We start from the raw sequence: 15,478 nt of genomic DNA on the forward strand, positions 1-15,478 counted from the left end.
CATGAAGCTCGCTTAAGTTCCAGCATCAAAATGAGACTAAAATAATTTAATTAGGATGCATCTCCCATCGGATGGATGGCAGAGACCGTGAGATGCTCCTGCATGGATGGCGCGTCAGTGGCCACGAACCGAACCGGGCAGCTGGGGGACCACCTGCCTGCTGGTGACAAGATCAAAGTGACAGGCAAAAGCAGGGTGAGCCAGGGCCAGCCCTAAGGACACAGTAAGGCACAGCCTTCCCCAAGCCAGTCTGTGGCATTTTCAGCTTCTCCCTCTGGCTGAGGCCCTGATCTTTCCCGTAAGTTAACACTCTACGGAACTGACCGTTCTCCTGCGGTTTTCTTGCGTTAGTGCTGTCAGCAGTGGCAGGCGAGCTCCCATGCAGCGGTGGAGGTGGCTAATGGGGTCTTCAGCTGTGCAAAGGGGAAGGAACAACACGGTTATTTGTTACCTGTGCTGGTGGTGCTGGGGGGACAGATAGCAACGTGAGCAATTTTCTTATATGGGATGAAGACAGGGTGCAGAAAAGAACAACAGGAATATTGAGGCCGTTTTCCTTATTGACGACAGAGTGGCATCTGATTGAAGTAAGTCACAAGTGCTTCTTCCCAGGGAGAAAAGAGGGGAGAATAAAGGTCTCTCTAAGGGAGAAAGCCCAGGGGGAACCAAGGGGCTGAACCAATGCCTTCCTGCCAGGCCACGGTGCCCACATCATCTGAAGCCCTGGGGTTGCCTGCAGCCACCTCCACCAGAACATGTCACCCACCCTCCTGATCGTTCTGCCCACTGCCTTTGAAGAGCTGCTTTTTCTCAGGGGCACAGTAGATTTTGTCCTCATCCCTCCCAGGACAGCTCTGGAGGCTTGGGACCACTTTCCCGTGATTGCAGCCCAAAATCTGCTCCTCCTTGCTGAGCTTGCCTTGCTTTGCTGGTGACAGGTCCATCCCATCTTGCAGAAATGGGTCATCCTCAGGAATGGTCTCTCATATTTTGCCTCCGTATTGACCTTCCCCCCAGGAACAGGGGGAAGCTACTTCTCCATCCTTGTGGAAGCTCAACCCTGAGGCATGCTGAGCAGATACCTTACAGCTGGTGTGGTGCCAGCCTCCTGCTCCAGCTCTGACCCAAACCTCATGTCTTTGGAAATACTGCCTGCGTTGGGGGATGGACTTTTAGCTTTGGTCTTCATTTATGCTATTATCAAAGAAAATGGCTACTGTTAAGTGCTGTCAAAAGCCAGAAAATAATGAGGCCTAATTGTGTGTCTTTATGAGCAGAACAAGCCCTGGCCTGAATGTATGCCCCTGGGAAATGACAGCCGCAGATCTGCTCTCAGCTGGCAGTTTTCTTCCCAAGGAAATCTTCTGTTTGCTTTTTCCAAAGTCCTTCCCCTCCATTATCAAACTTCACGTGGGCCCGTGCTGAGTTTGTCCTTGCACTGCAGAAACCAGCGGCTTCCCGGCTGCGCCGTGGTGTGGTTAAAAAGCAAATACTGCTCCTACACCCCAGGCAAAGCAGAGCGTCACTGCAGAGCCGCCCATCACCAAGCAGGTTTTTTGTTTGTGTGAGTGGTTGTGGTCTGTTGAAAAAAACCTAAAACCTCATTGCCACATCCGAATGTGGTTAGCCAGCACAGGCCAAAAAAAAATTAATAAAAATCTGAGACCTAAGGGAGAATTTAAGAAGACTTTATTAGCTTCAGGAGATTGTTTCTCATGGCAATTAGCGGCCAAGATGTTGATGGTGCCGGATTGATGTAAAGCACTAGAGCTTTGGAGGTGACGGGTGTCGGACTGGGTTGGAGCAGAGGTTTATGCTTCTGGTCCGGCCGCAGAGAGGCAGGCAGGGGCGTGGGCAGAGGGGGACGCGCTTGCCGCGTCCAGGTTGGTATTGTCTTTCATAGCAGTTGGCTAATTTATCGTTGGTTTTTTTTTTCCCCTCTCTGCATGAATTTTATACAAATCCCATTGTGTGAAGTATGAGGTGGGGGGGTGTGATATGTTCCCAGCCATGGATGCATCGCTGAGATCCTAACCCGAACACCAGCCTTCACCTGGTATTTTTAATGATACCCAGATGGCAAGCTCAGGGCTGTGGCTCAAGCAAATGCATCATGAAACAGTCAAGTATTGGAACGTTTAGATGAAGGCCAGTTAATTAACCCTTTGAAGGCTGCAACGCCTTGAACTGTAGTTTATCATTTGTCTCAGTCATAATTGCATGCCTGGTGTTTAATACAATTTGGCAACAGTATTAGTTTTTTTGAGAGGTGGTGTCACACGTGGTTTTGCTTCTTGTTTTTTTCTTGGAGGGTTACATGTGATGAATCTTTATAGGTGGTATTTCAGAGTTTTTTTAAGAGGAGGAAATTAATTTACAGCTGTTAGGTGCGTTAAAGCACCGATTAAGACATTCCACTGCATTATACAGCCCGTTTCCTAACAAAAGGGGTTTTTTGCAACTTTTTCATGTTGTATTTAAAAAGAAAGCTCTTCTTGGATTTTAAAAAATTCTTATTGACCTTTCTTCCTCCAGGTGTTTCCCAGGTCTCTGGCTACTGCCCTAACACTCCTCTCCCTGCGCCACAGCCGGTCTCACAGCTCCCTCTCATGCACCCCGTGGTTGCCCGTCCCCTCTTTAAATAGTTCATTGGCAACCGTTCCTGCCCTCGCCTGCAGCCCTGGGACCATGTGGTTCCCCTCTGATCTCCAGCCCTTCAGCAAGACCATGGCGAAATTCGTCAGAGAAGCCCCATCAGTAACTGCAGCATGTAGGTCCATCTGAAAACAAAGAAATGGTGCCTAGAGCAGAAATCAGCTAATGCACGAGTAGAAAGCATTTTGTGTCATGGACTGAGCTATGGAAGTTGTGAAGAGACTGGTGGAAAGATGAATCATCCTTCCTGCAATGGTTTTACCATTGCTTGTGTTTTTTACCAGCTCGCTGCTTTCTTTCTCTCTGCAGGTGGATGAAACCCTTCTTTTCAGGAATTAAAAAATAAATCTGTGCTGCGTTCATAGTAATGAAAAGGGTTTGTTGAAGCTGCTTTAAAAATCATTCCCACAGAAAGGTTAATAAATCAATGAGTAATTAGCTATGTCCTCTCATAAATGGTGTGAAAGATAACTGAAGTGTCTTGGTGCCGTCGAAAGAGTCAGCAGGACCTGGAGGCAGCTCCCGCTGCAGTGATCCCTGCCAAGGAGAGAAGGGATGGGAGGTCACGGGGCTGGAGGAGTTGATGGCCCTGGCCAAGAAGGCTGCTCTGACAGCTCCAAGCAAGGGCAGATTCTTACCAGTATGGCTCTTCTCAGTGGAGTGGTGACTGGGAAGAATAATGCACAATTATGGATTCCAGTTACATTGCTGTAAATGTTAATATATACCAGAGTGCCTCTAAAGGTGTTGGGCTGTTGAACCTCCATCCTTGGAAATGTTCAAAACTACTGCACAAGGCTTTGAGCAACCTGATTTCAGCAGGGTTTTGGACTAGATGTCCTTTCCAAACTTTGCTATCCTCTGAGTCGGCCACTTTTGCCAATACATTTAGCTCATAGATTCAGATTCAAGACCATGGAAAAGCAGACCACATAAACAACTAAATACTGACCAGGCCAGTTAAAAAGAGCCGATAAAGCTGTAGGAAGCTACTAGCAGAGTCTAGAGGTAGGACGCAAGCTGTAAGAAGAAGGGTGGTGGTGGGGAAAAACAGCAGCAAAACCATTCCCAAGCAATCCTTTTCCTCTCTAAAGAGAGCCAAGTAAATGCTTCTTACTGGGGGGTGGGGGTGGGGAGGGGGGTGGGGGTGGGTGGGGGGACACGGGACACAAAACCAAAAAGGAAATAAAAAGAAACATCCTGCTGTTCCAAACTTCTCCTTTTGGATTTGAGACAGCCAGCACCAGGGATAGCAAGTGGATGGACTCAGCATGCAGAAAAGCTGCTAAAAAGGGATCTTGAGCAACCAGCGTGGGCTCTGAGGCCAATAACTCAAAGACTACTTTAAATTTCTGAGGAACCTGAAACAAGGAAGTGTCCTAAGGATTTTTCTTTTGCCTGCAACTAAGAGAGAAGCAGTGTTATTTTAGAAATCAGCACAGAGGCTGTGACATCTATCACACACCCAGGAAGATGGAAACTGCCAAGTTTGAGGGTGCCGTCCTGGCTGGAGTCCATAAGCACAGATGTTTAAGACCTTAATACCACTCTGTGTGGCCGAGGCTTTTCTGCAGAATTACCAAGAAAAAGAGGTAACAAACTTCCCCGCCTTGAGCTGGCTTCTTCCTGCAACCCTCCATGTTGCTCCCTCTGAACCAGGCAGGAGTTTTGACACTGGAGCATTTAAGTGCTGTTGGGTGAGCATCCTGCAGGCATTAGATAAGAGCAGTGCAGGGCTCATTAGATTGACTTGTTTATCACCCTTTCCAACGCAGGAGAGAAGAGAAAATAATTAGAAGTAAACTCTGTGTTGCTGTTTCATATTTTATGACCCATCATTGTTTTGACAGTCTCTAACAATGGCATAAATGAGCTGAGCAATGTGACCAAGTGTCTAGCAAAGCCTTGTTCCAGAAAACAAGGATGGTAAATCACATGATGCCCTGGGAGACTGGGGTATTTTGCCAAATTACTGCTTCAAGGGAAGTGAGAACACTTGCAGCAACTGGGATGTTGCTTCATCAGTTTCAGGAATCCAGGGTTCCCGCTGCCACAAACGACCCTTTTTTCCCGCCCTCTTACCTTGCTATTTTAATTTTTAATTGGTGGTATCTACCGAAGTCTGGCAGTTGCCTCTATTTGCTGCCAGAGGAGCCTATTTTTTTCTCTTTAAAGGGCTTAAAAACTACCCACAGGGGGATGGGAAGGCTTCAGTGCCTTTTTTAACCACCAGCAGACAACCATGTAGAGCCAAATGCATGCATCAAGAGCCAATTATGAGTAAAACATCATCAGGACAACCCTTCAGTCTGTGTTGAGTTTAAACTATTCCTGATCCCCCACCTTAATGTACAATACTCTGCTTCGTACCATGTGAGACACAAGACTGAAACACCAGAAGACTCAGTAAGGAGAGTTTTTTTGGCCTGGCAGCGCAACACAGAGCCTTTTGCATTGTGCCTCTAGGACAGCTGTTCAAAATGGCCAGAGGGGTCCCTGAGACGTGGCTCTTTCATGTACTGGCAACTGGGTTGTACAGATGACCTGAGTTCGTTCCTGTCTGTCTAGGCATTAGCACTTGTGTTGTCTCACAAGAAATGCTTGGCCCAGCTCTGGCAGTCAGATACCTGAAACATGCATCACAGACTTGTGTGTTGTAAGCAAATGATGACCACTTACAACAAGTCAAAGGCAGATCAGCCTGCTTATGTTAACTGCAAAGATTTAAAGACAGGATTTTTGTCCTCCTTACCATGCACGTAAATTTGTCGTGCCATTAATTATATGATTCAGCGCTGTTTAAGTATACTCATAACCATGATCACTTAGGCCGGATCAACACTGGAGAACTATTTTATAGCAGTAATAGTTCTTCTACATTAACACAGCTAAAAAAAAATGTGACTTTTTCCATGGGGAAGGATTTCTTTTATTAAGACCTTCCTCAAATGTCAGATTCTGTTTCTTCATGATCATTTAAGCTCTCTATTCCAGCTGCTGCCTTCTATGAAATGAGTCTAATAACAGCACCAGTAACAGCTGGATGATTTATTCCTTAACAACTGTAAAATGCTCTGGTATGAACAGAAAAGGATTTTGCCATGTATTTCTCCTTGGTGTTTCTTCTTCCTTGAAAGCAACTGACTTCTGCTGCCTGAAAAACTTGTGTCCTTTCTCTCCTGTTAGCCCACCACTTTCATTCATTTCATAATAAAGTAGAAACCACTATGAAATGTCTTAATTTTAACCCTGAATAACAGAATTTTGGGTTCAGGGAGCCCTCATGCAAACACAGGTCTAATGGTAGGTTGAGCAGGATTGGGCAAAGACCGTCAGTGCCACAAGGGACACGGCCCCGTTGTGAGCTGCCAGGGGCATTTCAGCTGCTCCAGATGCAGCTGAGCATGGAAAGCCCTTTCATTACCAACCTGCCTGTGCCCATAGGCGCCCATAGGTACCAAACATTGCCTGTAGAGTCGTCTCATCCAGTTTCAAAAAGTCTGAGAGTCGGGGCTTTGTCTTGGCTGTTCAGGCCACCATAAGGATATTCAGAGGTTGACTGGCCATGCAGATGCATTTCCAAGCTTCCTGGAAATTAGGTTTGTTTTCTTTATATTTAAATATATTCCAAGGAAAATGAGGTACCATTTTCATGAAATCAGTATTTGATAAAAAAAACAAATGGAAAGGAAAGACCCAAAACCAGAAATGTGGGAATTAATACATACACATCCTCAAACTGCATTATGCCATCGAATCCTGGCTTGTTTCCATGACTTGAAGTTTATACCCATAGATGCTGCAATAAAACCAATTAGCTGTTGGCCATTTCAAGCCCTGCGCTTACGCTGCTCCTGTTCAGCCATTCCTTTTAGTGGCTGCCTGCTTTTCCAGTGGATGAACGTATGATTCGAGCTGAGAGAAAAGCGGCAGGAGGCACATTCAAACATCCCCCTGGGGACCACGCCATCAGGAAAGCTGCATCTGGGCTGGGAGCTGCAGAAAGAAAACTTCTTCTGTCCCTTGGGCACATCTCTCTTATAATTTATATTGCCCTGGCAAAAAGCATCCCTGCTGAAGCACTGAACATGCACAAAATGGATGAGCAGAGCTGGTGACAGCAGGACAAGCTGCAGCTGGTGATGAGAGTCCAAGAGATGGGGCCAAAAAACGCTCCGCGATGGGAGTTTTGCTTGGAGGTCTTTGTGGTGGGTTTCAGTGGTGAGCAGCTGAGTGTTTCGCAGCACATGCCAGCTGCAGGTCTGCTCATTTTAGGGGGAACCTGGAGGCTGGGATCCTCTGTGACAAACCTGTTGGCAGCGATGAGTGGGAAGGGTCCACTTGAGGATCAGGTTTGCTCTGGACCTTGCCTCCTCCCTGCCGGCCCTGCAAGGGGCTGCTCTTGGGATGGGGAGCTCTGCTTCAGACCGCGTAGCAGCTCTCCCAAGATGGCCAGGGCTTCCTTCAGGCCTTGGCCAGTGTAGGCACTGCAGCCCTGGAGCACCCAGCGGCGCCCTGCCAGCCGCCCCTGCCGCAGCCTCTCCCCCAGCTCGGCAGGAGCCAGCGCTCCTGGCACCTCCTGCTTGTTGGCCAGGAGGAGGACGGGGATGCCAGCCATGCTGGGGTGGCTCAGGGCTTCCTCCAGTGCTGCCATCGCTTCGGGCAGCCGGGCTGTGTCTGTGCTGTCGAGCACGAAGATTAGAGTACTGGTGTCCTCCAGGTAGTGAGGCCAGCTTGCCCGCAGGCTGCCTTGTCCACCAACGTCCCAGAGCGTGAAGGATACATGACAGGGTGTTTGCAGGGACTCCACGTTGAAGCCCACCGTCGGGCAGGTCTCCACAGCCCGGCCACTCTTGAGTTTGTACAGAAGGGTTGATTTGCCAGCAAAGTCAAGCCCCAGCATGACAACTCGAGCATCTCTTTTGCGCTGGCCTTTGGAGATCAGCTTCCCCATTCAAGACGCTCCTGCAACTGTGGCAAAAAAATCGCAGCCCAAAGGAAAGAAAACGTATCGCCTCAATAAAGTCAGCTAATAACAGTGTGCTCAGTCCTGCTTCTCCGAGAGAGAATCTTAGGTTTGGTGAAGAAAGACACAGGCAGCTGGCTTTTGCTTCACTTCGTAGCTAAAATGAGGTGAGAGCTATTATTTATGAGATGTGGAGCAGAGCCAGGGAGCGCCGTTCAAAACAATTTCTATACTCCATCTCTGCTGCTGCTGCTCAGTTCTGTTTTCATTTGTGACCCGAAGTGATCAGTGCAAAAGAGAGCACAATGTTTCACAGGAAGAGGTGGGGAGATGGTGGAGCAAGTTTCCTCCTCACCATGTACAGACATAAATGAGCTTTTGTTCATTGGCTTCTCTAGGGGAAATCCACCCCCGGCAGGGCAGGACAAGGAGGAACCTGGGTTTCAGACCAGGGTTTACTCTGGGAATTTGCTGAATCACAGCTCAAGGGTGTGGATTTAAACATGAGCAACAAGACAACTGACATTTTTTCTGCCAGTCTTATGTTAAAAAGCTCAAACCCAATCTCTGTAGCATCAGCTTTTGCTACCTGTTGCACAGACGGTAATGACAGCAATTTAAAAAATGCACATGAGCATGCTTTCTTAATTTCTCTGAAATATGACTAGTTGTATTTCACCTTCCCTGGGGGTGAAAATCTACAAAATTCTTTACATCAAGGTGTTTGCTACATTTTTACTTTCATAAGTGAAGCAAAGCCAGTCATCTGTGGCTGAGGGGGTAAAAAAGTCCCTTGAAAGAAGGGAAAAATGTTTAACAGGACAGCACCACTTGAACTTTACATGCCGGAGGCAAAAATGTGCTGTTGAAACAGCTCCCAGAGTCACTTGTGCAAGAGCAGATGATGGCAGCCAGGCAGAGCTCCAGCAAAGCCGGTATGTACCTTTTTGTTTGGTTGGGTTTCACTCCTAAAAGGATGCTCAGAGGTGTGCAGAACTGAAAGTGGCTGTAGATCTCACATCGTGGCATTAACACAGAGCTGCTCTCCAGCCACATTTATTTGAGAAGGAAATGTGATTCATCTGCGCTTCCCTGGGACTGCAGGGGACTTCCACACATCTGCGGGAGATGTGTTTTTTCCAGCAATGATCTCCACATGACAGCTCTGTGTCACAAGCCACCGTTGTTGGGAAAGGAGTTCAGCACAGCACATGGAATGGACTGTCTGATTGGCAACCAGGTCGCTGGTGGCCGACAAGAGGCATATTTCTTTCTCTGGGGGCAAGATGTGTCAGTTTTCCATCTTTTAAAGAAAGATGAATGAGAAACAAAACAAAACAAGTAGTCCAGCCCAGACAGGTGGCATGGAATTGCAAGGTGTCCTACCAACCGTGTTTTGCAAGATATTTCTGTGATACATGTCTCTCTTATAGTGAACTCGGAGAGCTGGTTGGCATCAAAAGCCTCCATGAGCTTTGTGCAGCTTGTGGATGTGTAAGACATGTTCACAGAATCACAGAACACCAGGTTGGAAGGGACCTGAAAGATCATCTGCTCCAACCTTTCCTGGCAAAAGCACAGACTAGACAATATGGCCCAGCACCCTGTGCGGCTGAATCTTAAGTGTCCAGTGTTGAGGAATCCACCGCTTCCCTGGGGAGATTATTCCAATGGCTGATTGTCCTCATTGTGAAAAATTTTCCTCTTGTGCCCAATCGGAATCTCCCCTGGAGTAACTTGTACCCATTACCCCTCGTCTTTTCCATGTGACTCCGTGTAAAAAGGGAGCCTCCATCTTCTGTGTAGCCACCCTTCAAATACTGGAACACGGTGATAAACCTTCTTTTCTCAAGGCTGAACAAACCCAGTCCTCTCAGCCTTTCCTCATATGGCAGGCTTCCCAGTCCTTTGATCATCCTTGTGACCCTTCTCTGGACCCTCCTCGGCCTGCCCACAACTTTTTTGTATAGTGGGGACCAAAACTGAACGCAGTATTCCAGGTTTGGCCTGACAAGCGCTGAGTAGAGTGGGATAATGACTTTTTTTATCTCTGCTGGTGATGCCCTTGTTGATGAAACCCAGCATCCTCTTGGCTTTCTTTGGTGCAGCAGCACACCGTTCACACATATTAAGCTGGTCCACCAGGACCTGCAGGTTCCTTTCTACAGAGCTGCTCCACAGCCAGGTAGATCCCAGCCTGTGCTGCACTCCTGGGTTGTCTTCCCAGAAGCAAGACCTAACATTTGACTTTGTTGAACTTCATAATGTTCTTTTCATCCCATTCTTCCTGCCTATCCAGGTCTTCCTGCAGGGTGGCTCTCCCTTCCAAAGTGTCCACTTCCCCACTCAGTTTGGTATCATTGGTAAGCTTGATAGGTGGTTGTGGTACATATCTGTTTTATCTGACCAGACATTCATAGAACTGTAATTTATTTTAAGTAAACTAAAATATAGATACAGGAAGCAGGGGTGGAGATTCTACAATCTGATGAATAATTGAGTATTTGAAATATGATGTGATGGAATCTTTATCGCATTGATCTCTAACATGTTACAGAAGTAGGCTGCTTCTGTAAAAAAAGAAAAGAAAAAGAAAAAGAAGAAATAATGCCAAAATAAATAATATAACTAGGGTACAGTTTTATTGAAGATTGCTTTCAGGTTTTCTATGGCACAGAACAGACTAATTCATGGGCAAACAGAGGCAACTCTGTATTTTCTTCTTTGTACATTCTCATACTCATAGCTGCAGCCTATTTTCTTTCTTTCTGCCAATTATTCCAAATATGGGGTGCAAACTGCCTACATAGAGTCTGTTCCACTCACAGCTGTGTTATAAAAGAATAGTATTTCCAATAAATAATACATAGGAGCAATTGCAAGTCTGTTTAAGAAAGAATGAAAGAAAAGAAAGTAAAAGCAGATGAGATGAGCTCTGAGTGAGCCTATTGCTGGAACAGAAAGGCCAATACACTAAATAATTCATAAATCATGTTCAGAGACCAGGACAGCTCCTACCCCAGCTACATCTCACATGGGCAGAACAAATTTTCTTGCCTTGTGCTTCATGTCTCTGAATTCACAGGAGCAAAGCCAATGGTCACAAATTCTGTTTATAATTTCATAAATTTCAATTTATTTGTCTGCTGTTTGTTAGGCATGCATTTCCCTATTTCTTAGACATTCATCACAAAAAGCAATAATCAAGACCAGTACTATAGGAGAGAACCCTCCCTCCTCCCCATGCCCTAAAAATTCCAGTAACTGGAATTTTGTCCCAGTAACTATATCCACTGTCAAAGCGCTCTGCCCTCACTTCATGGGGTGCAGACAGGAGGGGTAAAGAGACTTTAAAACTGTAAGAAGTTTGTATTGGGCATAAGGAAGACATTTTTTATGATGAGAGTGGGGAGACCCTGGCACAGGTTGCCCAGAGTAGTTGTGGATGCCCCATCATTGGAAATGTTCAGGGTCAGGTTAGACAGGGCTTTGAGCAGCCTGATCTAGTGAAAAATGTCCTTGTACATGGCAGGGGGGTTGAACTAGATGATCTTGAAAGGTCTCTTCCAACCCAAATCATTCTATGATCCTGTGATTCTATGACCTGCAGTACGACATGAGACACAGGCTTTGGAGAACAAGCCAATAGTTGATAGTTCCCTAAGGAGACCACCTCATTTCAGGGTTAGACCACAATGCTCTTAGCATGGCTGTCAAGGTAGTCTTCATGCCTGTGATGCCATATGCCAAAAGAGGGTGAGCTCTGAAGTAGGTAGGTCTAATTCTAACCAATTCACTGGAAATCGGTGTTAATTATGCAGCAAAGGTGGAGCTGAGTCCATCAGAAGCGCTTCTCAAGAAGGCAATGCCCCTTACTACACAGTACCAAACCACCAGAAGTAACTCTAATGCAAGGCAGAAACTTCCAAGAAAACTGTGCACTGATCCTTCCCTTTTGTAAGTGCAAAATTCCCATTAATGGCCTCACAGGCACTGCGCGGCCACTGCTGCTCTGTCTCTTCCATTAGACGCGCAGTAACCTTTGCAATCAAAGAGGTAATTAGAGGCATGTGAAAGCTTAGCTCCCCTTGTCACTGAAACCAAAGGATTATCTTCACTAAGACCATAAGCAATGTTTCATCCTATATAGTTTTCATCTAAAACTGAATTTCTTTGTAGATAGTAAGAGTATAATAAGGGTCATTTCTAAATGACCTCACAAATATCACCCCAAAAATATTCACAATATCTGCATGAATGTCAAGGCACTAAAGGGCCTCACCGGCTCTAACCAGCCTCCCTGGGGGGTCCTTACTGTGTCCTTAGGCAGTGTCCTCAGAAGTGATGCTGTGGAGCTCAGGAGATAGGTGCTTTCCCCCCAGCACACTCCTCCAACAGGCATGCCCCATGCCCCAGAGGGCACATCCCTGTCCAGTGGTGGGAAGAGCCAAGGTGGGGGTCTGATCCAGCCCATGTCACCTTTTTGGAAGGCAGCTCCAGGGAAGACAACCCTCAGCAGAGCCAGGAAATAACAGGAGTAGATCTTAGTCCTTACCACGTGTGTTTGTCCTAATAGCATTTGCTTGGAGCAACAAGAAGATCTCAGCCCAGCAAAGGCAGAGCAGGCCTCACCACCCAGACTTGCTTGTGTCTCTGAGGAAAGACACCAAAGCCACCGCTCAGCCAGCCCTGCCATTGTTTCCTGCAGGATCTCCTCACTATATCACACACTATATCCACACACGTGGAAGGACCACTGACAGAGGGGATGTGCAGACTAGCAGCTGGTGAGAAAGCTCGCTGGGAGCTGAAGGAGGCCCTGGACACAGGTGGATGTTGACCTGGAGAGCCCACCTGTCTACCTGCTGCCAGTCATCTTGCAGGGGACTTCTTTCAAGTCTGAACTGTGAGAGCTTCTTGTACACCTGCAGAGGACCACTGGATCTGACCTAGCCAGGATCCCAAACTAAAGCCACAACTAAGCCAAATGCGATGGTTCAGGCTTAGAGAAATTTGGCCTTTCCCTTTTCTGCATCCTGGTCCATTCCTCTTGTTCTGCCCTGCCCTGATTCCCATGCCCACAGAAAACTCACCCAGTGCTCTCCTGCTAACGGACAATGCTGGTTTGCTTGGCATGTGCCTGGGGAGCTACCTGTCCCATCAGGGTCAATGGATAGCTGTGAAAGCCTGCAGCTGAAGGCAAGCAGCTTCCTTCTGAGACAAAGCCCTGGAGGCTTGAAAGCTGGCTTAGCCTACTCTGAAAGCTACACAAGAACAGCCACAGCCTTTGACATGCCTTAGAAAAGCCTGCCTGTGGTGACATCTCTTGGCAACATATGACTGCTCAAAGCTGTTGACCAACTCCCAGAAGTTCAGCGTGACAAAATTCACACAACAAAATGCACAGCAGACGCTGCCCTTCAGGTGCCCAGCAAGCACTCTGGTGCCTGCAGGGCATTCCTGGTGGGGTTGGAAATAGGACATTGTTGCCACAGTTCAGCTCAACCTGTGGTCTCCATTTTGCCCCTGCTTCTTGGGGCAAACATTTGACGAAGGAAAATGCTTTTTGGTAGCATAACTGGCAGTGGATTTGCTATTATGCTATTGGCTTTGTGCTTGCCTTATCACAGCTAACTCTGCCCAGGAGTGTGTTACTCTAGTTGGACAGCCCAAAAAGTCACCTGCTATGCCCTCACTGATGCCATGTCACAGTTTTCAAAGGTGAAAGCTTGGTCCTCGTTTCTGCTTAGTCCCCGCCTGCCTGGCCTGCTACGACCCCTGTGTTGAAGGCTGACAACCACTAGGTCCCTGCTCAACACGTTTGGATACCATGAAAGGGGCTGGGTGTTTGCTTTCCATTTCAGAGCACCCTGTTGTCAGCGAGGCAGACTAGCTGTTGCCTACCTGTTGCCCAAAGGTGTTTGGCCAGGAGCACTGAACTGGCCGTGGCTAAGGTCTGAGCTTGCTTCTGAGCTCTGCCTTGTAGAACAAACACGTTTCCCCCCATGTCACAGGTTTGGATTTGAAGAATACAGAATGGGAAATCTCAGTCAAACTTTCCCTACATGTGGCTATGGTCTCCAACAGCTTCCTGCTGGTGTTAAATTCAGTGGCACGACAGCTCAGCTTCTTCTGTGGTTGTGCTCAGTGTTCACAGCAGGTTGAATGGATACAATAAGCTGGTCCTCATACCTGAAAATGTCAGAGTGCCCGGAACGTGTCCAAACAGTCTCCATTTGAACTTCTGTGAGCAGTGTTCTCCTCATCGTGACCCACCAGCACTGCCTGAAAGTCAACCATGGCATAGTGTTGTTTGTCCTCAGCCCTCCTGAAAGGACATGGTATACACTCCAGGGTATCTGGAAAAGGTTTGATGCTTTTTTTTTTTGTGATGTTTAGTGAACGTTTCCCTGTTGTTCAATTCCTGTATGCCTCATACAGCTGAAACAGAAAGTTGTTGAGAAGATGTCAGAACCCTGAGGGTCTCAGCCTGTCCCCTTTCTCAGGGAGGTGCCTGATGCCCAGGGCTGGGGCTGTCCCTGCATGCCCCCCATCCTGCCTGCTCCCTGGCTGGGGACAGTGGGACAGGCCCTGGCTGCTAGACCCTACACTGACGCCCTGTTGGGAGCCCTCGTTGCACCCTGACAATGAGGTAGATGTGGAGAAATATGGCACAGAGCAAAGACTTTTCTTTTATGTTCTCAGCTATTACCTGGCAGGTGTTGCAAGAGCTGATGAGGGAAGGAAAAGTACTTACCTTGCTTTGATTTCTATTTGAACTACCATGCATTTTTGTATACAATTATGGAATATTTCTTATAAATATTGGTACTCCAATCTCTGCATTCGTAATTTCCAAAGCTGTTTAGAATTTTACCGGGATGCAGGTCCTCTCTGTAGACTCCTTTATTCAAGTGCCTCCCAAATAGTTTTAGTTTTTCCCACATCAATTAGCAATGCTCTTTACTCTTCCATCTATACCACTGAAATTCTCATTCCAGGATCTTCTTATGTCTTAAATGCACAGATCTCTTCCTCCTCGACTCCTAACATGTCAGCTTTGTCTCCTCAGAGCAATTCAAAACCGAGCTTCTTTGGTTTCCCTATCTATCCCAACACCATCGCTCCCTTTTCTGAGATTATTCATTAGCTCTTCCTCTTACAGTTGGTCTCTAGCCCAGTTTAGGTCATATATTCATCTACCCTACATATTGCATACATTCTATTTTCACCTTAGAAACTAGTTAAAATACAGCTCTGACTATCTTGAAATGCTTTAATCTCAGTTCTTCTGTTATTCTTAATGTTTCCAGTTGAAAAGAAAAAAAAGAGGAAAAAATGGGTACACTTACAAAAATATCCGTGCTACCTGTGCCAAAAAAGGCTTTTACTCATCCTCTCATGTATCCTAGTATTTGTTCCTCCATCTGTTGAATGTAAAAGGTATGAAGCAAGGAGTGGTTTGGATTTATTTTTTATACTGTTCCTTCAGTTGCTCAAAAAGAAGCCCTACAGAGGCTAATGCTGTTTAACCATACTGCCTACCTGCACTATATGTAATATAAGTAATATATATAATTATTACTATATTTATATATAATATAATATAATATAAATATACTATATTTATATATATTATATAATATTATAAATATTATATATTTATATATTACTAATTATATATATAATTATATATATATACATAATATAGGAAATACCCGTTACTTCTATGGGAAGCAAAAATCACAGCTTGGAAGTATGCTGACAAAGCTCAACCCTCCATATCAGTCTGGAGGAAATCCTGCTTTGCAATATACCAATCCAGTCCCCCTTTAAGGGGACTCATTCCCTCGTTCC

General features: G+C 46.3%; 1 protein-coding gene across 2 annotated transcripts; it reads right to left on the reverse strand.

Annotated features, from left to right (window-relative positions):
• Positions 1 to 602: 602 nt before the first annotated feature.
• On the reverse strand, positions 603 to 8,320 carry ARL11 (ADP ribosylation factor like GTPase 11). 2 transcript variants are annotated; one of them, XR_008820077.1, is made up of 2 exons: positions 6,084 to 8,320; positions 603 to 3,192 (listed from the first exon to the last, which is right to left on the reverse strand). XR_008820077.1 is itself a non-coding variant. In XM_056327669.1 (1 exon), exon 1 carries the CDS (start codon positions 7,607 to 7,609, stop codon positions 7,004 to 7,006), a length of 606 nt encoding a protein of 201 aa, XP_056183644.1. In that variant the 5' UTR covers positions 7,610 to 8,320; the 3' UTR covers positions 5,689 to 7,003. The 2 variants fall into 2 exon arrangements, 1 of the variants encoding a protein (XP_056183644.1); XM_056327669.1 differs by lacking the exon at positions 603 to 3,192 and having other exon boundaries at positions 5,689 to 8,320.
• Positions 8,321 to 15,478: the final 7,158 nt, after the last annotated feature.

This window comes from Falco biarmicus, chromosome 2 (assembly GCF_023638135.1).
Source record: "Falco biarmicus isolate bFalBia1 chromosome 2, bFalBia1.pri, whole genome shotgun sequence".
Taxonomy (NCBI): domain Eukaryota; kingdom Metazoa; phylum Chordata; class Aves; order Falconiformes; family Falconidae; genus Falco; species Falco biarmicus.